Below are 23,856 nucleotides of genomic sequence, written 5' to 3' on the forward strand. Positions count from 1 at the left end.
TTTATTAATTAGGCTTTTGCCCCGAGCAAACAAAAGGGTCGATTGACCTATTCTATTGTTTCATTGTTCTCTATAATTTATGAATATATGCAAAACTTTTTTTCGTCGCTTTTCTTAGCAAACTAAAATTCTCATTCCCCTTACAAAAGTGCACGATAACTCAAAAAGTAATAAAGCTAACTTGATGAAATTTTAATGGTTGACTTTTGACAACACAACCATTATAACTGACACGTAAACCCCCACTATCCCCAACATAGACTTTGACACCTGACCCCAGTAACGTAACATACTAACGCATTTTATGCACACTCGGCAACCCTCACCCCTTTTCGATCAAACTTCTTGAACGAACACAAGCTCTGCTCTTAAGTATATCCAAGCCGATTACTGATTAAATTCCACTCGTTTCACATAACAACTCTAACTAAAGATGGCTCATCGCGTTGGTTTATCCAAGTTCTACAACAATTTTGGTAAGACACACAGTTTAATTTTACTATTTTACCTTTTACGAATACATTTCCACGCAGGTTTGATTCTTTATGCTTCTCCTATAAATACACACCACTTTTACCCCTTTTCTTATCTTCATGTCTCTTTTACACAAAGCCAACCCTGCTCCACGCTGACGAGTCCGCGTACGGGGATACTGATTCGCACGCTTGACTATCTTGTCTTCTGTTTTCCTTTTTTTACCTACCTCCTTACATAACTTTGATTTTAAGTTGAACATACTACGTAAAGGTTCACTTTAGTAATAGTTCAGTTGCATTTCTCTTCCAATGATTCCGTACACTATACTAACTCGAAAATGAACTACAGCTATACAGGCAGCTACGTCGTCCACATGGTCATCCATAAAACTATATACTAAATGATTAGCTTCAAATTATTGGACGATGGTGTCGCTAAAACTTCTCTATGCTTGCGTCGTGTAGGAAAAACGATAATTGGGCAGGGGCATATTTATATTATATTCACCGTATTATTCACGGAAAATTTTTCTGAGGGGCGTAGGTTACTTTTAGTTAACCGCGACTGCGTGATTAACAAACAGGTACGTACCGATTAAGTTATATGAAAACAAACCTATAATCAAATTTGCGTTTAATTCATATTCAGTTGAATCGCAAAGTGAAATTATTAATTTTTATCAAAGATGCCGGCATGCTTGACAAATTTTAGAGTAGTTGTATATTTTTTCTGTCACCCGACTGAATAGGCAATAGGCGAGTTATATATTTATAAATATTTTAACAAAGAATAACAACATCAGTTTGCATTGAATTAATTTTTGTTTAGATTGACCAAAATGATAAAGATATTCTGTTTAGTTTTATTGGTTGCTGTATTAGCCTTTGAGATTGAAGCATGGGGTCCGCGTGTACGTGTACCGCGTGTACGTGTACCACGTGTTCGCTTTCCGCGTATACGTGTGCCGATCTTAGATAAAGCACAGAGCATAGGCCTTCTATAACGTCTATGGACAGCTTTGTGGTGATAAAAAACATATGGTTACGGTTTAGTAAGACGAGCAAGAAGCGTCTGCGGGGGATATTCATTCTTCAAGCGAAACGCTAAGTTGCTCTTTGGAAAAAGATCTAGCTATCGAATCAAACTACTATAATGAACGTGAGTATTCGTATAACAACATATTGTCTTATTGTTTAAATCCCCAATTCACCAAGTTACTGGCGTTAACAAAATTAGGTAGTTTCAATTAAAAATCTAGTAAAAAACATATTAAGCATTGTTTCAAAATTTTCATGCCTTGCGTTGTCTTTGAAATGTTTTGTCTGAAATTATCTTCCGTCCGTCCTTTTTGTGTGAATTAAACGAGGTAAACAAGTGGAGTAATATTTTTCAAGCCTCGTAAAAATATAAATGTCCTTATTTTTAACGACATTCATCGTGGGAAAACCAAAGATAGGTAGATAAATAGTTTAATAATATTGTGAAAATTTACAGCCTAAATTAAGCTAAACAAGACGCTTTGGATATTTAAAAATGAAATATTTACTGTTTTTATGTTGTTGAAGTGTCCACTTAATATATTCATTTTCCTTACTGATATCATGAAGTACCATAATGGCAATTTATGTGAGACAACGGATCCGCAACAACGGACAACAGACATTCTGCGATCCGCGAAGAATGATGCGTGCTGAAACGCAGATTCGCCGTGGCGATTAATTAAATTCAGGATTTACAGTGCGTACAATACCGTGAATGGCTGTCCGGTTTAATGTGATCTAAGCTTAGCTAATAATCACCATATGGCAATAGAAATTTGTAGCTATAAAATTGCTATGAAAAATACCTTATCAAGTCTGTTAGTTTTACAAAAGGAGACGTAGTCATTTTGTGTAGTCCTCACAAAATGACACGATACACGCCTAAAAACGATCAGGTTGATGCAATATTGGTATGAACAGGATGGATCAATGTTGTGCTGCCCACATTGTTCATGCAGATTTGTTATCAACATTGAACAATATTGTAACACAACTTACACCCGATTCAGTTTCAACAATATTGTTCAATGTTGTTTGTTGACAAGTGCATGTGAACAATGATGGCAGCATGCACAACATTGTTGCATGCTGATAAACCGCAGGCTCACAGTCAGTGCAAAAGATACCTGACAAATGTTGCAGAAATAAATGCTTGGACGCAGAACTTGCAGAATATATTGTGCAACATTGGCTATAGGCTAACTCAACATCATCTATTAGAGAACGGAAGGGAACGGAATAAACGGAACACAAATTGAAAAACCCAATCACGATAATTGATAAACACATACTTACACTTAGTATAGACATGCATAGCTACGCTGTTGTTAATTCAATTTCTATGAATGTTTTCCACTTTGACCTTTCAGAAAAGTCATTTTTCATTATGACTTTTTACAAAAATGATGGGTGATATTTAAAACTTTAAGCCAGGCCATGGTCCCTCAAGTGCTTAGTCGATGGTACAAATCCCGAAAAAAATCTCCCCCGTGGTTTAACAAAACAAGTACGATCGTACTATGTATAGTGGACCAGGAACTGCGTGACCGAGTTTCTGAACTGCATTGTATTTACAACAATAGAGAGGACAATGTATTTCTAATCGTTTGGGTATTCTTATATACAGGGTGAGTAAAAAAAAAGTGACACCTTTGAAATTCAAATTAGCTGCGAACTTATGACTGGAATATGACAATTCCCATGTACAATCAACAAAAACGATTTGATAAAACTATTCTTTTGTATTTACAGAGCTTAGAATGCATTTTAACTCCCAATGGGAACAAACTTTATGTTTTAGGTTAATTAATATGATATGCTTCGTATACCCATGAAATATTTTAAGCAACTTCTGTCACCGGCATTACAGCCGCTATGCGGCTAATTTGAATTTCAAAGGTGTCACTTTTTTTTGACTCACCCTGTACAGGCTGAATGGTAATGATATATAGGCTGAATATTAATGATATGTATATATTATTTGCTGCACATATAGTCAAGAATTGCTTGTAACTTGCTTCAACGGTCAATCGATGCGGAATATTGCTTAGAATAATTGTGCCAAGTTTCATTCCGATCAAACAAGTAATGATAGAGCCTTAGGGTTTTTTTAAAGAGCGTCGCCCCCTAACAACAACAACAACAAGATTAGCAGCGGTTAGGGACCAGTTCCTGGTCCAAAAATTTAATTATGCATGACCTTTGAGGAAAGAGATTGTGTAAAATTAAAGCCACGGCTATATACGCCATATGATCATCTAAGAATGTTGCATGATCTCGTGGTCTAGCGGTGAAGATGATACTCTCATGTGTTATCTCATTAATGAATGATACATCGTATAAGCTTAGGCGTCCAAAAATAATCACTTAATCTTGTGGTAAAATCACGGACAATCGAGCGTACGATTGAGGGATCAAGGACGGGGAGGCACCTTTCCTCGTCACGGTTAACAAAAATATATGGTTGGGTATGTGTTGCTCGGTTATGTTGCTCGAGAAGGATTTGTATACAAAAAGACTTCGCAATGAGGGAAAAAAGGAATTTTTCATTAAAAATACATATTTGCTCAGTGAAACTATACCATTACGATATAACCAGACATTAGAGTGTTATAGCAATTCGTATAAAATCGTATATGAACTAGTATACTCTACTAAAAGCAGGTGAATAGGTTTGAAAATAACTTTGCAAAACAACGATAAGGAAAATGACTTTCGAGGAACGTAATTTGGACCGATGTCTCTCTAATATAATCTTTATACATCATATTTGATATAATCGCCCTGGGAAAGATTGGCGTTCTAGTTTTGTTCATCCCACTTCTTTAATCTTACTGAGGAAATATCTTTCCATTGTATTAGCACAGCGATAGTACTCAGTGTCCGGAGCATTGTACGTTCGACAATTGCTAAAAATCCTCATCATGTCAGCTGCGAAGAGTTTCTTAGTGCTGTAGTAACCGGCCTTGAGGCGATCTGTCATCGTTTTAAGGTCTACATTTAAAACAAGGTATACTCAATTGTAATATCACGCTAGCTGAGGCACATTATAGGATTTCCACGTTTAACGCGTCATCATGAGAAAGATTTTAGACAAGACGTTGTGGTGAATCGGTGTGTGAAACTCACAACTACATATAATTCCATTATTTTTCATAAAAGATATGGCTCTGCAAATATATGTTGCGTACTTTAGTACACTTCAGTGAAAAATGCTATCATCCTATTATTTGCTATTTCAAGTGCACAGCTTATAACCCGCCGGTTTTTACAGTTACATAATGCGAATTACTAAGTTACTAAATTACTAAATTATTCGTTGTTCAAAGTCAAAGTTGTTAATTGAAAAATGCACTTTTCTGGCAAATTTTTGCCCCCAAATACGAAATTTCCCGCCATAATTAGATAACTTCATGCATCCAATGACTGGACCTTGTTATGGAGTTATCCTTCCAGTTTTATCAGAGTTCACTGTTACACTCAAAAAACCACTCACCCATTGGATACTTGATGTACTCGTAATAATCAGGAGCTTCCGAAACTTCTACAGCTTTCATGAAAGGCCAGGCACTCGCGTGGTTCTGTAATGTGACGAAAACTTTATGAACACAAAAATGATAACAACTTGAAAATACTCATGAAGAACGGGGAAATCATAAAACAATGGCTAACCGAAGGAAATAGCCCCATAAAGTGTCAGAGGTAATTTTTATTACTCATAATGGAAAAAGTCATAATGAAAATCATACACCTCGATTACTATTACGATAACAGCGACGTATTGCCTATATCAAATCCATTACAAACCAACCTTGACTTGTGTCAAAATATTCTTCAACTGAACGGAAAGTTTCTCAGAATCAACAGTTTCATCCGCCCTTGAATAAAATACTTCTTGTTAGCGACAATACAACAGACACACTTTGTATTTCATGGAAAATCCAAGGCTTATCCCATTAAGCAATTATTGACACGATTTCATGAATGAATGTATAGGTAGGTATTTAGAGAACCACAATATAACGATATTTTTCACGTACAATATTTCTTAAATCGCAGCCATTAGATTAAAGAAAAAATTTGCACACGGGCAATCATTACTACCTCGTCTTAGTCGGTGGTTTCCAGCCTGTCTCGTCTAAAGAGAAATTGTAGGGTTTAAACCTGGGTAACCTACACCCTGTAATATATAATCTATATGACCCCATGCAGATCGCACTTGAACAGGGGGGGCGGTTGTATTCGTTGTACTGAAAATTGGATTCACTTGATTCTTAGTTCAAAATCTGCAGTTTTATCGCTTTAAGGCATTTTTACAACGTAGGCATGAAACTCGAGAAATCGATAGACTTACCCACACCAGGAATACTCTCAACGGGAATCTGTCTAACGCCTTCTTTAAAGCACGTCAAACCAGGATAGATTTTCTTGATTTCGTCTTGTCGTTTTTGAATAAGTTTTTTAACAATCTGCGTGGGTAAAAAATTACGTTATATAATGACAATTCTAGATGGTACTATTGTATACCATCATGCAATCATTATTCATGAACAAAAACGGACGATGTCATTGTCAAAGAAAGTATATTAGCTAAAGCAGACGTTCTGGGTAGTTAGAACACAACTTCAGTTTTTAACATTACCTCCAGATCGAATTAAATTATAATAATTAATTCTTAAGTTTTTCTTCTACCAGTGTACCGAAATAGGTAATATTTCAACTTTAAGTTCAACTTTATGCACTTTGCCAAATTTGGTTATACTGACTATAGAGGGAGTAACACGGGGAAGAGAAGTGCGCTCTTTTGACAGCGAGAGGATTCGCGTATAATTATATAGCTAAGTAATTAAGCTTGTAGGTAATTATATAATTCTAATTATATAGTTGTTGATATTCTACCTTATAAATAAGACATAAAAACATTACACAAAGTACTGAAAAAAAATTAGATTTGATACTTTTGATAGTTTTAACTGCTATGTTTACGTAAAAGGATAAATACAGATCGGTTATAGTCACCACCACAGTATAGGAAGAAAACATGCAGTAGGGCCACTTCACTATGCAACCCTGTGCTGTATATTCAATCAGTCACTGCATGCCGTTAGCCAACTCGAAGTTCAGATTGGCTGAAAAATGTAATTGACTAGCTGGCTGCTTTGGAAGGACACAATGGTTTGCAACAAGATTTTCATCCTGTGAATACGAAATGAACCGCGTAGCAGCCATTTCCATCAATGGCCTGTTAGTGATCTCAACCGTTTTATACTGAACCTGATTTAATGGTGACAATTCTTAAATCAACTCAACTGAAGAACAAGATTTGTTATTTTCTCATACTCATTGAATCTGTCGTTCATTTAGGAGTTGGTTGTATAGGAGCACCGTTATCACTCTTTTACTGCTGCGAACATTCCTGGGTCTCATGCAGCGATTGCTTTCCGAACGTCATAATTTTTCAATTGTCGATTCTACCAATTGGATTCTCTTTGGTGATATATTTTACATTGTTTGAGAGATACATTGGAGTGCTGTACTCTTACATATGCCCTTATACATATGTCTTTTTATTTCATTGAAGCTGGCAGCTGCAAGAGTCTTGGTTATCATTACCGTCCCACTGCTAATAAATTTCGCGGGTTTTGTCAACACTAGAATATATTTAGAGGTGAAGATTACGTCGTTCCGAAGTGAAACCAAGTGTGAATAAATTGTCGAGCATAAATCCAAAATGAAGTTATTTCTTCGCAAGGTTAAGTACGCAAACTCTTGCCAAACATAGCGCTAATAATGCTCATCTCCCCCCGGAAACGACCTTTTGCTAGATTGCTTTCGCGCACGATCCTGACGTTCGAAGCGAAGGAGTTGCCGTGAAAATATAAATTTGTTTTTAGCTTCGTTTTTGGGGAATGTTTGCCACAATGTCACCTGGTTTATTTCAAAGCAAACAATGTGTCCAGACAATGTTTGGTTACAGTGTATATATTTATAATTTATACTTAAATACTCTTGTTTTTAAACTTCGTTTTTTTCTCTCCACAAGGGCCCAATTTTTCCCAAACTAAAAAAGTAGGTGTATTTAAGAACAATCTACACTATTTTGATGGTTTGAAGATCTAGGTGTACCTCAAACTTTCAAAAACTCAGAAAAACCGGGAAAACACTTTTTTTGTCATTTTCGTGTTTACTTCAATATTATTTCGTAAAGGCAACATTTTTGTTAAATCTGATTACATATTTGAGAAATTCAGTCATCATTCTTCGGGTTTACGTATATTATACGAAGCTAGTGCAAGATTTATTATGAAAACTTCATCGATTTAAAAATCTTTTTTTGACAAAAATATTTAAAAAAGACTGTGTCTACCTGCAAACTGAGCACAAAGTCGGCTTCAGTTCCCCCCCCCCCCTGAGTTATCGTTCCACATTTATTAGAGTTCACCGGTATTTACCTCCTTTTGTTTCTTTATAACAGAAGAAAATTCTGTATACTGTATCTTGGGATTGAGGATACACTTTAAGAAAAAGACACAAACTATTAAAATATTGAACAAGACGCCTGCTAGGCGCTAAGGTCGCGTCGTTCGTACAGAAATTTAGTATGACGTCTGAGGTCTTGTTGACTGACTATGAAGTGTTGGCGTTTTCGAACTTAAGAATTAAGTTTTACTTTTACATATTCATGAATAAATCGCATGAATCATGGTCTTTATTGATACATAGAAAAGCATACCGGCAAGTAAGAGAAAACTCTACTTGACCCCGCCATGGGGATTGAACCCACGACCCTCGGAATGATACTAGTGATATCTCGTGAGATTGTATTGTGATTTTATCAGAGTATTCAGCGAATTTAAGATAATCAACTTTGGTTCAACAAAAATGTTGAAAGCAGGAGAGACACAGAACAGCCCCTTTCAAAACAGCTCGACATCTTTTAGTGTAGGCTTACTGTGCTCTAAGTGTGCAGTTGTATGTGTAATGAGCGTAAAGATGACTTGCTAGCATTTTGATCGCTTTCTTGATTCTTCTATATTGCTTCGAAGATGAAACGAAATATGCCCAAAGTGAATACAACACGTGATATAATAATAGAGCTAATGATAGAGTCTTGGTAACCGTAGCCTGGCAGCTTACCTGTGCGCAGGTCCACGATTAGGGTGATATGGCCTGCATGCAGTAGCGACGCTGGGGGTCGACCCGAGAGGAAAATAATAATAAAAATAAAAATAACCAAGCCGAAACTACAGAAATGGGAAGGGTGAAAACATGATATAGCTTGATCTTACATGCATCAGTGTTGCTCCTTCATATTCCTTTATATAACCGTGGTAAACATTTCGTGCCAAAGTAATCTCCTTAGAAAATCCCTTGAGCAAAAAAGGGAGAAATACACGATTAGAGAATTTAACATCGACAATAGATGAATTATAGTAGTCATCATATAAAATATTACATTACAATAAAATCATGATTGGAATGAATCAAGGAAAATTTTTTTCTTCGAGGTGGATTCAAATACACTTTTAATTACAATTCTTATTTGACATCACGCACGCAAGAGAGGTCTCCTTTTCATAACACAAAAAAGTCACATTTTCCTTCATTTGGGAGTTCTATAATAATTTAGGTAATTCAATTCTGTAAAAAACCTGCCCTTCCCCCGAAAATCGCATCAGCTTTCATATAAATATCAGCGCAGCCAGCCTGATGATTTGGTTTATGTTTACTTATTCATTATTCATTTCTTTAGAGATTCATTTTTTCCATCGACAATGAACACCAATAAGCATGGCCCTAGCTGGATTAAATTGTCAGGCAGGCTACGCAACTGATAAATTTCGAAATTTTCTTGGGAGAGTATGCGGCCAAACTATCCTAAGACTGCCTGCTTTCCTATTCCAAAATAGGCAATGTATCATCGCATTACAATGCTTTAAAGTACTGTCATGAACTAATAATGCTGGTTTTTTCACGTTTGCTTGGGAACTTGGACCCGTACGGAGAATTTGGGCCTGTGCCCACAAAATGGGTGCGACTCAAATTGTCTCATTGTATTTTAAGCTAGTCAAAATGACGATTAATTACAATAGTTGTTTTCGGATGAATGCGATACGATATCCTGCGTTTTACATGTGCAAGGTCAGCCTCGTTCCCAGGCGTTTTAAATAAAATAAATATAGGAACACTACAGGCTATTACATAGATTAGTGGCTAAGCTGAGCGAGCGCGCAAGGAGTTCTGGGGAGGACTGGTGCAAGGTCGAAACGTTTCAGTATCGAATGTTTTAAGCCCGGTGCACACTGGAGGAAACAGCTGAGCTGAGCGTCACTTGTGCACGACTGTTAGCTGAGCTGTTTCCTCAAGTGTGCGGTGTCGTATTCTGGCACTCGCGATATCGGCGTCGGATATTCAACATGTTGAATAATTCTGTGCACGAGTGAACATTTTCTCACAGTGTGCACGCGTCCTGAGCTATCGGTTCAGCACTTGGAGCGAATGATACTCGCTTAAAATGAATTAGCACTGGGTTAATTCAAACATGCATTTAAAGTTAAGAAACATAACATTCATTACTTTTCATCAGTCAACAAATCATTTAAGACTGAACGCAACGACTGCAGCATTTTCAAGAGCTACAGTGTACTTACTTGTTTCTTAAAGTAGCCGATGGCAAACTCATCTGCATAAGTTAAAAAATTGAGTACTCCATGTTGAATGTGATAGTCCTTGAGATGATTCATCAAATGCGTACCGTATCCCTATAACGGTTAAAATTACATCAATTGACTTCTAAACAGATTGTAGTCGTATATATATATATATATATATATATATATATATATATATATATATATATATATATATATATATATATCGTATATATATATATATCGTATATATATATATATATATATATATATATATATATATATATATATATATATATATATATATATATATATATATATATATATATATATATATATAGTTATAAATACAAAGGTAATGAAAACCAAGCAACGTTCTAAATAACATGGAAAAATGTTTACACTAGTCTTGAGCGATTCAACGAACTTGCAGACTCAATCTCATAATGATAAGACAATGCCCTCATGATTATACATCTAAAGATGATTTCTACCTTAACTTGTTCATTCGAGCTTACGGCACAGAAGACAATCTCCGTAAAATTTTGCGTGGGAAACATACGAAAGCAAATGCCGCCAATAGGTCTGTTGTCTTTAACCAAAGCCAATGTCTTGTGTTTCCTTTAGCATAAAAAATCGAAGATGATACGGTAACTGACTGCAGAAAACTTACGCTATATAGCTAAATCACCCCTTAAGGCGTTATACTCGCATAAAATTCACTAAAGAGTAATGAAATTGCAGGAAAAACAAAATCACGATTATAAAACTTTGTTTTTTTTTAATTCTTAGCAATGCATGTAAGAATTTTCGCATATTCATCAGCAAATTTTCACAATCAACGGGAGGGTTTTCAATAAAATTTATAGCGTTTTGTTTTAAGAAACTAACGAAAGGCGAAAGGCTCTTTATATATCCTCCACCTGAGTTTTTGGCTTATCTTTTTAAGGCACTGTTTTTCCTGTATACAGTCAAATTATAAGAACGGAACTGCTAAAATTGGTACCTGCATCCAATTTGATGCACAGCATGCAATTTAAAGCACGGGCATCCATCTTGACCATGCCGTGCCAATAAATCGAGTCTATAGGTGTAGTGTAACGAGGCTTTAGTTTGCAGCTAAAATTTACTGGTCACTTACTGATCAAAAACCAATCTCGTGATATATTCTTTCGGCATTCGCGGTAGTTGATATGAAAATACGTTTTTCAAGCCAATCAACCACATGATATTCTCTCGAGAGAGCTGTCGTCTCAGCGAGTTTCCGACGACGTGAAATTCTATGACGCCTCGCTTCTCTTCACAACGAGCTGCCTCGTCTCGTGCGCTATGTTGCCCAGGGTACAAACCACGCTGTAAGTACAATGTTTAAACGAAATTGACGAGTTTAATTTGAAATTGACATTTTCTAGACCAATAGTAGTACATCAAGACTTGATTTATACCGTGAAAGTTTCCGTTAATATATACAGTAGGAATTGGTACATCCAAGAGAGTTGGTAGCTAACACGTGTCAAGGTAACAATTCAGTTACAGATGAAAACTGTTTAAAGTTTGTCAAATATTTTCACTAAATTCTTGGCAACATTCCAACCGTGATCACACAAATCTGACAGTGTAAACCCTACTTTCATTTGCTGTTTCATGCATAACCTGGACCATAGGTAAAAACTTATATAACTGCATTTTGCGTAATTAATCTTTCTATAATAAATCTCAACTAACTTTTTTAAACCGACCACTGTAGTAATGACAAATTACAGGGTAAGCTTTTTACTTGTGTAATCGAAGCAACGCTATTAATAAACAAGACGCCTACTAGGCGTTATGGTCGCGTCGTTCACAGCGGCGTAGCTAGCCCAGCTATGCACATTTTGTGTCGTAAATGTTCTTAATAATAAAAATGAACAATATACCGAACTATAGGTCGCATGTTGAAAGCAGGAGAAACAAAGAACAGCCCATTTTAAAACCGCTCTACATCTTTTACTTAGGGTAGCCGGTGTAGGCTTACTGTGCTCGGCGTGTGCAGTTGTATATATGTGTAATGAACGTAAAGATGAGGAAAGCGTTTGCTGGTATTTTGATCGCTTTCTTGATAATAATAACCAGCAACTTACCTGTGCGCAGGTTCCCGATTAGGGTGATATGGCCTGCAGCTAGCGACGCTGGGGGTCGACCCGAGAGGAAAATAATAACAAAAAAAAACCAAGCCTATAGGACCAATAAAGTCCTTAAAATAAACGCTAAAGGTCAGCGAGGTAATATCAACTGTATATATTTATTCAAACTTTTTGTTGCATGCAAGATACGGAAGATCGCTTGGGGAGATTCATCGAGTTGCAATTCCTATAAATCCAGCAATCAAATTTTCGAATGCCTCATGTCTACAAATTGCACCACCTCCTATTAAGGAGTTGGTTGGAACTATCATTCTTCACTGCTGCTGGACTACTTGTTTACTGCTTGCCTTTTTGTTTTTACAGTCTGTCTATAATTCTCACCTCTGGTCCTAACATCTCATGCTCTTCAGTAACAACAGCGACGATTTTAGCGAAAACTTCCTCAGGAACATCACCTTTGAAACAATACGGGTATTTAACAATTACTTAATGGTTTCCTCAAGTTAAGAACTCGCCTTCGGCTCGTGTTTCGCGCGCTTTTCTTAACTCTCGCAACATTCCCGCATGTTTGGACCCGGCCATCCACGAAAACCATTAAGTAATTGTTTTATAAAATAACAAACAATAATAAATTTGTTTTTAAATTCCCGCGAAATTTCCCGCTTCAACCAATCAGAACACGCGTTATATACATGTTATTTTATAAAAATAATTACCACATTGTCAAATGTACCAAAGATAAGGGTCTGGGGGCGAGAGATTTTGATATTTTGAAAATCATTTAGTGGAAACTGTTTGCGACCAAAGTTACTCACAAAGTTCCTTTCCTTTAAAGCATTAACGATAGTTATGATTACCTGCTAACTTCTGTCTTTTGTTTTCTGATTTTGGAGTTCCAGAATCTAGCGGTCTTTTGTTGTTGTGCAAATCTGTTAAATAAAATTGCAACCAATGAACACCGATGTATTTTATTTCTGTTTTCAAAAAGCCAATTAACTTAATATAAAATTGAATGGTACAAGTTTGCAAAGAACATCATATTTGAACATCACAAAGAGTAAAAGGTCTGAAGATAGAAAGTAATTTTTACTCTCTTTAAAGATTATTATATGAAATAGGCTTTACCGTGACCCGCAGACGATGGGGCGGCCAGATGAAAGGATGACAAAGTCCGAGGGCTCAACAAACCACTGTCCACACTACAAATGTTAAAATTTAAAACATGACACTACCCCAAAGACCATAAACGGTTACCAAAATGGGATTAAATAGAGGATCAGTATAGTCTGATCCTACTGTATTCACTCCTGGTGCCGGTTGTTCAAAAGGCGTTTAGCTTAAACGGTGCATGGATAAGCAAAAGTTTAAAAATACTCTCATACATCTTGTGAATGATTGCATCTGCATCTTATGCTTAAATATGTACTTCCATTGAAAATTAAACTATTTACATCGAAATAGTTTAGCTCAGCTGTTCAATAAATAGATCATTTTGTGTTCCATTTTGACCTTATCCACCGTTTAAACTAAACGCCTTTCGAACGGTTGGCCCCTGCATGGTGCACAGGGCCGTCGTCATTCATATATTAGTCTTATGCCCGACTGATTTCTTTTGTTGTGTTTCTACGGTTGTACGAATATGAATAAATGATTTATAGATATTCATCCACATTCAGTGCTATTTGCTAACTACCGACACACAAATAAAGGCTTTTACTCGAGAGGTTTTAGTTAACCTTGAAATTTTTCAGGTAGCCTGCATATTTCACATCCAGTCATGCATAAAGACTTTGGATAATGGCCTATACTTTACCTACTACGACGAGATTTGTGCAGAACCTACCTTGTATCGTTCGTACTTTGAGGAGATGATGGCGCAACTTCCATTTCCTTTTTGATTTCAATTTCCTGCATCCAGATAACGCTATCATTTTGCATAACATCTTCTTCTAGATCTTTAAGAAATCTGAAAAAAAATTAAATGCACTCGACAAAAAATAAGAGCTGAAACCTGTTAAAAGGGGCTTTCTAAACATCTGGTTCAATCATATATATGTATATTTTGTAGTTAAGGGTAAATAAATTACGATTTCTTGTCATCTAACTCAATGAGGAACAATTTCTAGAGGATAATTAATTATTTCTACGCGTTAATGAAATTAACATGCAACTTTACCAGGAATAAAGAATAAATAAATCCCTCTTAGAAAGGTTAATTACGGGTACAGATGTGCAATAGATATATAATTTATTGCAAGATGTAGGAGAAAGGGTGGGAGGAAAGAATTATGTACAATTTGAGGTATATGTTTATACCGTATGTAAGATATTTTCTTTTCGTTTTGTATCTTTGATAGTCAACGGCCCCTTAGAAGTCAGCGAGACTAAGATATTTTGCCGAATGGCTACCGTTGCTTGTCTACATAACTAAATGATAATAAATACAGCTGCTTCATCTCACATTTACCTTGGAAAGTGCGTGATAAGAATGGCACGTTTCTCTGCAGTAAGTTTCTCTCTATCAGCTGAGAACTTATCCAGTATTTGTCTGCCAACCGAGGGTAACACCACTTGGAAGAAGCTCCTTCCGAAAACTTGCGAAAGATTGTACTTTGTTAAAGTGTTACAAAAAACAGGTACTCGGCAAAAACATAACCACCTGTGAAAAATACGCGATAAAATAGTTAGATACTGCCGAATCGAGACATCCTTTTCCGGGAGTATGCGTTTGGTATTTATATGTATGTATGCGGGCGTGCGTGTCAGTCAGGCAGCAACAATGTCGGTGGATGTCTCAAACATTTCGATTAACGATTTCAGGGAACATATATGCTGTATATAGTAGAATAAGTTTTCGGCTAAATCCAGGAGCCAGTTGAAAAAACTCTGGGGTTGGTTGCACGAGGGCTGGATAGCTCTATCCAGTGGATAGTGATTTTTTAACCGTTGTACAAATGCTGAAAAAGCAATAAAATTTCAGCTTTGCATCTAACAATTTGAGAGCGAGTGGAAAATTGCTATTCCGGGCTGGATAGCACTATCCGGCCTTCATACAACCACCCCTAAATCGTAATTAATTTCAAAATAAACTATACTCATTGCGATTGGTTGGCAAGTCCTGTCAATGACTATAGTTACAAGTTACAACTATACTGGGTTAATTTTCGAGTTGAAACTGACACCAATCTTAGCGGTGTCATATAGCGGTGCTATGTGGTGATATAATCTCATTACTAAAGCAATGCCTGAGTACATGATTATTACATGCTTTTACCTCGAATAATTGGTTTTGTAAAAATTGTTTTCTTCACCGCTGTATCCTTGTTCCTTCCTTGATGACGGAGTATCTAACGTCCAATTATTGAGGCAGTGGATAAACATTTTGGCTAAATCATGCATCATCTGTTTGTCTTCGCTGTTCTCATACTTCATATGAAGGAACTTGAAGATTGCCTGGAAAAATTTTGTTGATAATAAAACCTCAGGGAGATAAAAAAAGTCAGCTGCAAGATTGGCGATGATACGCTTTTTAACTTATTACCATATCATGCATCGCTAAAATAGTTCATCATCTTTGATGCAAGGTTTTATTCAACAGTTTTCTGCCAAACCCTTACACCTCTCTAGAGGACATACATAGCAAATTATCTTTTCTTAATCCACTTACATTTTCAATACTTGGGCTCTCAAACGGCGGATTTCCCATTAGGGCAACGGATGGCTTCATATAAACGGCTTGAAATACACACTTTCGAAGTAATTTGAATAAACCAGTGTATAGTTTCTTTGTGTCTTCATCTTTCTCATTATGTACACAAACATACAGTGTTTCTACATCAACCACAATTGACAAGACATTGTCAAGTTCCTCGTCAGGTTTGCCATCCAAAGTGGATAGATGACTTGCAAGAGAGTGATTACAGCTTCGACATTGGGAGTTATCATTTTCAGCAGTCGTTTGGTTACCACCAGGAGCGGAGGCGGAGTTTCTCCATCCAGTGCATTTGCAAAGTTTGTCACCCTTTGAATGTTTTATAACAGAATGGTGTGAAAATATATATGCTTTCTTTAACCTAACTTGTTTTGCCCATTTTTTCTTTCAGTTGGTGCCCTTATATGGGCAACGCTTGTATTGTACTGGGAGTTTTTAGGAGTTTCTATTGTAATGGGAAGTAGTATATTCCCCAAGCTGGTGCAAAGAACGGGTAATGGAACTGATTCCTTTCAGGATTAGAAATTACACCCGGATATTACAATAAACATCAAAAGTTTACCAAATTCTATGTCACAGATGTTGAACTTCAATGGTCCGGTTGACCACAGTTCCAATGGGGAAAACTTTTGCAATAAAGAATGTACTTGTACAATTATGAGCTTATGTCACTTTCCAAAGACTGACTATGAAAGGCTATTACACCACTGCTTTAACTGAAAAAAGGTTTTTGAAAGTGCAATTTGACTTTTTATAGAATAAATGTCACTACAAGACTTTTAGAGTTAGGTAAAGTTTTCTTCACTTTCATTACTATTTTTGGAGCATATCATCGCAGATGCTGCAATTTTTTTAGTGCACTTCACTTTTGCGTAATATATGTATATATAAGCTTCGGTCTAGCTAGCACTGGAAATTATTTGCTTGCAGTTTGAAATGGCAAAGGATTGCTGGATGCATTGTATTTCTAGTCATTTTTTTTTCTTGACCAAAATTTTGGTTTAGAATTGACTTGTAAGATCCTAGATATGGCTCTGGACTAATATCATGTGTCAATAAATTAATTAATTATGTGGCAATTAATTAATTTATTAATGCATAATTATCTGTTGCACATGTGTTCTTTCTATCCAGGAAAAACATACGCACTTGCACACTTGTTTTGACTCTGATTTACTCAAAAATGTTACTTCATTATATTCTGTACCTTACACTGAGAGTAACTTGCAAGTTTTTCTAGTTTCTTTTGTCTCGGGAGCCCTTTCATTTGACTCTTTCGATTGCCAATCCGTGCCAAATGCGCTGGTCTTGTCAACTCAGAAGGAATAAAAGCTGAACTAGATGCCTTTTTGACTGGATTGCTTCCAGATGTACCCGGTGAGTCCGCCATCTTGGATTCTGCTTGATCTTCGCGAGGATCTACGATGAGAAATTAGTCTTTGTTTGTAGCGCCTTTGCAGCGAATGCGATAATTTTACACTTCTTTCGAATCATTTTCCCTTGTATCAACTAAAATGTAGCAGAGTACAGAGAATAGCAGAAATTTTTACGTAGGAATTTGCATTTCTTTTACAGCCTCGTACCCAGTCGCTTTAAGAGGAGATTTTTTAGAATATCGAGTGAGCAACGGAGCTAGGCCCTGGGGACGAGGATGGTAATTACTTTACACCACTGAGTAATTATACGGTCTTGCATTATATATAAACGTCGAATATAAGAAATCTAAAAATACGTCTTTATGTAATTTTTTGAACTCAGGCTTTTCTCTTATAGCCCATTTCAGAAAAAATTTAAAATCTTTCGGTATAAAAATGACACTTGGTATGTCCACTGATTATTCCCCCATGTACAGTTTTATAATTAAATATTACATATGATTTTATAATAATGTTAGACTAAAGACCTATTAGAAACCTAGTTACGCTTTTGAGGAAAACTGAAGAGACCATTTTAATGAAATGAGAACCTTAGCAGGAAATGGTTTCGATCCATTGACCTCTGGGTTATGGGCCCAGCACGCTTCCACGGCGCCACCCTGCTTGCTTGCCCAATAGTGATATGCCATGAATATATAAGCTGATCTTTATTTTCTTTTCACTTGTGCTATTCCGAATAAGTTAAGAAAAGCGGGAAAAGTTCTGTGTTAGAGGTATCTAACAGAATAGAATCTAACATGCAAAGCGCATGCAGGGAGTGTAGCTCAATGGTAGAGCATGCAGCTGCAGATCGTGAGGTCAGTGGTTCAACTCCGCTCGCTCTCTTCTTTTTGATAAATTAAAGAAGGATTCAATATTTTTTTATTGTACTAATTAGTGCATGAAAAATCCCAATTTATTTATGTGGCAACAATCCGTTGGTTTGGTAAAATAATATAAGCAGTTTAGGTTTCTTGAATAACTCTCTTGGATACATGCATGTTCTATATATTTGTAAACCTGGGGTCCAAACCTGGAATACGGAGAATTTTATTTGCCTTATCTCAATAATGTGCGTGTATCGACAATACTATGATATCGACTATTGTAGTCGAAACTCGTTTAAAACATTCGTTCTACGTCTATATGTAATTTTTTGAATTCAGGCTTTTCTCTTATAGCCCATTTCAGAAAAAAAGTTTTTTTTAAAAAAATGACGCCTGGAATGTCCACTGAAGGGTCCATTTTTATTGAAATGGGTACTTTAGCAGGAAATGGTTTCGATCCATTGACCTCTGGGTTATGGGCCCAGCACGCTTCCACTGCGCCACCCTGCTTGCTGGCCAATACTGATATGCCATGAATATATAAGCTCATCTTTATTTTCTTTTCACTTGTGCTATTCCGAATAAGTTAAGGACAGCAGGAAAAGTTGTTAAAGGTATCTAAGAGAATAGAATCTAACAGTCATAGCGCATGCAACGATCAGGGAGTGTAGCTCAGTGGTAGAGCATTCGACTGCAGATCGCGAGGTCAGTGGTTCAACTCCGCTCGCGCTTTTCTTTTTAATAAATTAAAGAAGGATTCAATATTTTTATTGTACTAATTAGTGCATGAAAAATCCTAATTTATCTATGTGGCAACAATCCGCCGGCTTGGAAAATAATCTTAGCAGTTTAGGTTTCTTAGATGACTCTCTTGGATACATGCATGTTCTATATATATTTGTCAACCTGGGGTCAATACCTGGAATACGGGGAATATAATTGCTTTATCTTAATAATGTGCGTGTATCGACTATTTAACAATTAGACAACGAGTCTGAGTTGTCTATGAGCGAATAGTCAACGAAGGCGAAGCCTGAGTTGACTATTCGCTCATCAGGGGCGCCGTGGCCGGGGGGGCCAGGGGGGGCCATGGCCCCCCCAGGATTCAAACCTGTCGGAAATTTACGAACATTGCATGTTGTCGGAGTTTATCAATCATAACAGAGACTAAGCTATTTTTGCATTTGTGGCTATGTTATGCTGAACAACCCAAAAGTATTTGAACTATCAGAAATTAGTATACACCCGACTATTGTCTATTACAAATCCCACATTCTGATTGGCTACTCAACCATTGTCTATTCGTGATGGTGCACGGTTGGGAAAATTTCGCTAGCGCGACCGTATAAAATTGAATTATTTTTCGGTGTAATTGCGGTGTATTGATCATTTTCTCGAAATTAATATATCTAGGTACAGGGTGTATACTAAAACAATTAGACAACTCGCCTTCGTTGTCTATGAGCGAATAGTCAACTCAGGCTTCGCCTTCGTTGACTATTCGCTCATAGACAACTCGGACTCGTTGTCTAATTGTTAAATAGACGCGGTTATTTCTAATATTATACGGTACGACACTACCCCAAATTTTTATTATACTGTTGTCGCGCAGGCTAAACTAGCTGTTTCTTCCGAACGTTTCCAGTTTCCGATAAACATGCATAGTTTCTATTAATATAACATTACGCAAGGAATGTAATTTTCGAAATGTCGGAGATTGGCGCGATAAAATCGCTATGAATGGCCATGTGTCTTTGACCGCATTTATTGTTCAGTGAGTTTATACAGTTTATTGCATTGATATGGTGACCGTCTAAAGAAACACCAGCATGTCCCGTATCAGAATGCTGGAGCTACAGCAAATCCTTTTCAAGTTTATAGTATACTTTTAGTCAAACGGTTCCTGAAGTTTATAAAAGATAAGGTACCACGATAGTACAACGGAAGAAGTAAACTGATGAGAGGATGGAAGCATTTGCGAATATGTTTATATTTTGGTTATAAACAAATGTTGCGTATAGAATACGCTGTATGCTCATCCACTAAGATTACAAAGTTATAATAGAGTATCGTGAAATAACGTATCGCGTTATTTGTTAATGCATGTGGATTAGAAATCTCTGTAATACAGTTTTCCCACAAACAGTTAACTGTATCAAAAATTATTCAACTACTCAATTGAAAAGCGTATGTAAAACGTGAATATTTATCGGTCATATTCATTGTGCATGAAGCGTCAATTTAAATTAGTAGACGTAGCTCGTGATCTTTGTCATAGTAAATGCATGCGCGTCCTTGCCCAAAACCCCCTGTCAGTTTTGTCAATATTCGTTACTTTTTTATTATAAAGATGTCGGGAAAAAAAACGTGCTTGTCGGAATAATGTTGCCTTTGGCCACCCCTAAATTAGCACACCCACGGCGCCCCTGTCGCTCATAGACAACGAAGGAGAGTTGTCTAATTGTTTTAGTATGCACCCTGTACCTAGGTATATTAATTTCGAGAAAATAATCGATACACCGCAATTACACCGAAAAATAATTCAATTTTATACGGTCGCGCGAGCGAAATTTTTCCCAAGCGTGCTCCATCACGAATAGACAATGGTTGAGTAGCCAATCAGAATGTAGGATTTGTAATAGACTATAGTCGGGTGTATACTAAACTATGATATCGACTATGGTATCACTTCCAACTCTGAATCCGAAAATCCGAGTTCAGTTCTCGGTAGAAACTCGTTTAAAACATTCGTTCTACTTCTTTATGTAAAATCTTTCTGTATAAAAATGACACTTGGAATGTCCACTGAAGAGACCTGTTTAATGAAATGAGAACCTTAGCAGGAAATGGTTTCGATGTTTTGTCTTAGGAGCCCTTTTGACTCTTTCGATTGCCATTCCGCGGAAAATGCGCTAGTCTTGTCAACATAGAAAGAATAAACGCTGAACTTGTCAACTGGATGCCTTTTGCCTGGATTGCTTCCAGATGTACCCGGTGAGTCCGCCATCTTGGATTCTGCTTGATCTAAAGGATCTACGATCAGAAATTTTCCTTTGCAGCGAATGCGATATTTTTACACTTGTTTCGAATAATTCTCCCTTGTATCAACTAAAATGTAGCAGAGTACAAAGAATAGCAGAAATTTTTACGTAGAAATTTGCATTTTTTTAAATTTTGTTATTAAATGATGAAATATTTTTCCATGTAGTGTCATTTTGACGTTTCTCGATTTGTAAAGAGCCGAGCTTACTTCACACACACAACAGGTCTAGATCCAACTCTCTTATTTTTATTTTACATTTGTTATTTATACTCTCGTTCTATAGGGCGTGTACGCTTCTTTATTACCTACAATGCTATTTTTATTATCAACTGCTATATTTATATATTAATCTCGGAACTCGGAAGCACTTGCAATGGTGCATCCGCGGCAACTTACTTTTCCTTATTCTATTTGGTGTTTATATACTTAGTCTATATATATTTCAGTTACTCCATTATCCGATATCCGTCACACCATCCTCTGCTTATGTTCTCGTCCCGAGGACATGCTTTCAATCAAACCCGTGTCTCAATGAGTTAATGGCGGGTTAATGTTTTGTCTGAGTCTGGCAGGTCGAGCGCGAGGAAATCCGTCAATTCCGCCTTGTTGCGGTGTAACATAGCCACCTTGAACTTGCCTACTTCCTAATCCCTTTGAAACAATATGATAGTCTACCCCAGCCTGTTTTAGGATTCTATAAGGCATCACCTATCTATGTCGGAACTTCCAGCCTCTCGGTCTTTTCAACATGACTGTTTTGAAAGGCCATCAAGTAGTTGTCGGTTGATTGAGCTTTGCCTGGTTCTCCGATGCTTTTGATAAATGTTACTCTGCTATGCGTCTAATATCATGAAATGCTGACCTAACTGACTGTAAATATTCGCTCTGGGGGCATGTATGGTGTTGTTAGCGGCATGCCTAATTCCAATTCAACTGGCAGCCTAGGTAATTGGCCAAAAACTACCTCATTGTAAGCGAACGTGACTGAATCCAGCTTCAAGTCCCAATCATCTCGCCTATTACAAACAAAGGAGGAAAGCATAGGCTGAATTGTGCGGTTTTGGCGCTTTGACTGTCCGTCACACTGAGGATGGTAGCTAGTAGTGCGCGTTTTCGTAATACCCATAAATTACACACTTTATGCAGCAGCGTTCTCTCAAAATTTCTGCCTTGGTCTGAATGCAAGACTGCTGGGGGGCCAAACATGGAGAAAATGTGACTGACTAGGAGTGGCGCAACTGTGCTGACTTTTTGATCGGGTGAAATGATCGACCACAACTAAAACGTGTTTGTTCCTTCGACTGGTCGGGTGTCCCGTAATGTAATTGATTTTATTGATCCTGAGTCAATGAGAGCACTAACACGGACTTGGTCAACAAAACAGTCAACAAATGGGTGGATAACTGTACAATTATCAATAATATTTGTACTTACGACAGGATGGGCGCGACCTCCACCGACTTTCCGTCCATCCCATTGTAGTTGGTTTAAATGATGCGATGAGCGGCATTCTCGTGCGATGTGACCAGGTTTCCCACAATTGTAGCAAGTCATCGTTCGACGCGCACTGAAGGGTCGCTTTCGCGTACAATCTCGAGCGAAATGCCCTGGTTAACGGTAAACCACATGGATAGCAGGTACCAGTGGACGACGGCCGAGGGGAGGGATTCGCAGAGGTCTCTGTACGGCTCAGGCGGTTCTCGAGTGCTTTTTGTTTCTCGGCGATGCCAGCAACCAATCTCTTTCAACTGTGGATCAGGTGGATGCGGTGGGTGAGCGATAGCGTCAATGTGAACACGAGGAGTCTCTGGTACGGTCGGTTGGCCAAGCCCACAAAATCGTTGTGTGAATTCGACTATTTGGGCCAGAGTAGGTGTAGGCATGTGCTCCAGCATTTTTAACTTCAGGGTTGGTGGTAGACGTTTCGAGAACTGCCTCGTCAACAACGCGGACTTAGCATCATCGGAAAGAGATGGGTCAGCTTTTGAAAGATATTCTCTAATTCCCATTTGTATATGGCCGGATCCTTCTCGGGTCGCAGTTCGAAATCAGCGAAGAAATTTTCGCGTTTAGCTTCGGAAAGGGCTCGTCGCATCCATTACCCGGCATCGTCGTAAGTCCGTCTCTCAGCCGCAGGAACAGCATGGAAGTTACTTGCGGCTCGACCACGTAAGAAAGCGGGAAGTTTCGCAACCGTTCGCGGAGCAGCAGGCATCAAACTCTCGTAACCAAGCGTCGAAATCACCATAATCAAATTTTCTCGGAAGAATTGCAGTCGACATCATGCACTTTTCCGCTGCCACCAGTTGTAACGAGCCGAGCTTACTTCACACACACAACAGGTCTAGATCCAACTCTCTTATTCATATTTTACATTCGTTATTTATACTCTCGTTTTATAGGCCGTGTTAGCTTCCTTTAATTATCTATCTTGGTATTTTTATTATCAACTGCTATATTTATATATTATAATCTGGGAAGCACTTACAATATGATTTAAAATGATTTATTGTTTTTCAGCGGAAGAAGGTGTGATTTTTTCTAAATTTATTTTGGAGCAATCCTGAC

At 37.4% G+C, this 23,856-nt stretch overlaps 1 protein-coding gene and 1 non-coding gene across 2 annotated transcripts; both read right to left on the reverse strand.

Moving 5' to 3' along the window:
• Positions 1–4,052: 4,052 nt before the first annotated feature.
• LOC114539381 (histone acetyltransferase KAT2B-like) lies at positions 4,053–17,587 on the reverse strand. The gene is made up of 18 exons (XM_028560006.1): positions 17,211–17,587; positions 15,959–16,312; positions 15,566–15,744; positions 14,759–14,950; positions 14,135–14,257; positions 13,417–13,490; positions 13,149–13,220; positions 12,673–12,746; positions 11,310–11,521; positions 10,663–10,789; positions 10,169–10,279; positions 8,807–8,887; positions 7,970–8,032; positions 5,872–5,986; positions 5,622–5,655; positions 5,329–5,395; positions 5,014–5,098; positions 4,053–4,511 (listed from the first exon to the last, which is right to left on the reverse strand). The coding sequence occupies exons 1-18, from the start codon at positions 17,391–17,393 to the stop codon at positions 4,330–4,332; spliced, it is 2,328 nt and encodes a 775-aa protein (XP_028415807.1). The 5' UTR covers positions 17,394–17,587; the 3' UTR covers positions 4,053–4,329.
• A 1,096-nt stretch (positions 17,588–18,683) lies between these two features.
• On the reverse strand, positions 18,684–18,755 carry Trnam-cau. Its single transcript has one exon. It is a non-coding gene; the product is annotated as a tRNA-Met (tRNA).
• Positions 18,756–23,856: the final 5,101 nt, after the last annotated feature.

The sequence above is a fragment of the Dendronephthya gigantea genome, unplaced genomic scaffold, assembly GCF_004324835.1.
Source record: "Dendronephthya gigantea isolate DGI-Jeju-01 unplaced genomic scaffold, DenGig_1.0 000201F, whole genome shotgun sequence".
Lineage (NCBI taxonomy): Eukaryota > Metazoa > Cnidaria > Anthozoa > Malacalcyonacea > Nephtheidae > Dendronephthya > Dendronephthya gigantea.

Excerpts from the sequence above, each read along its gene's own strand:
- LOC114539381 (XM_028560006.1), bottom strand. The coding sequence starts at position 17,393 with ATGGCGGACTCACCGGGTACATCTGGAAGCAATCCAGTCAAAAAGGCA. Across the intron at positions 15,745-15,958 it reads AGAGCCCAAGTATTGAAAAT|GCAATCTTCAAGTTCCTTCA; the intron begins GTAAGTGGATTA and ends AAATTTTTCCAG. Across the intron at positions 5,396-5,621 it reads AAACCACCGACTAAGACGAG|GGCGGATGAAACTGTTGATT; the intron begins GTAGTAATGATT and ends ATTTTATTCAAG.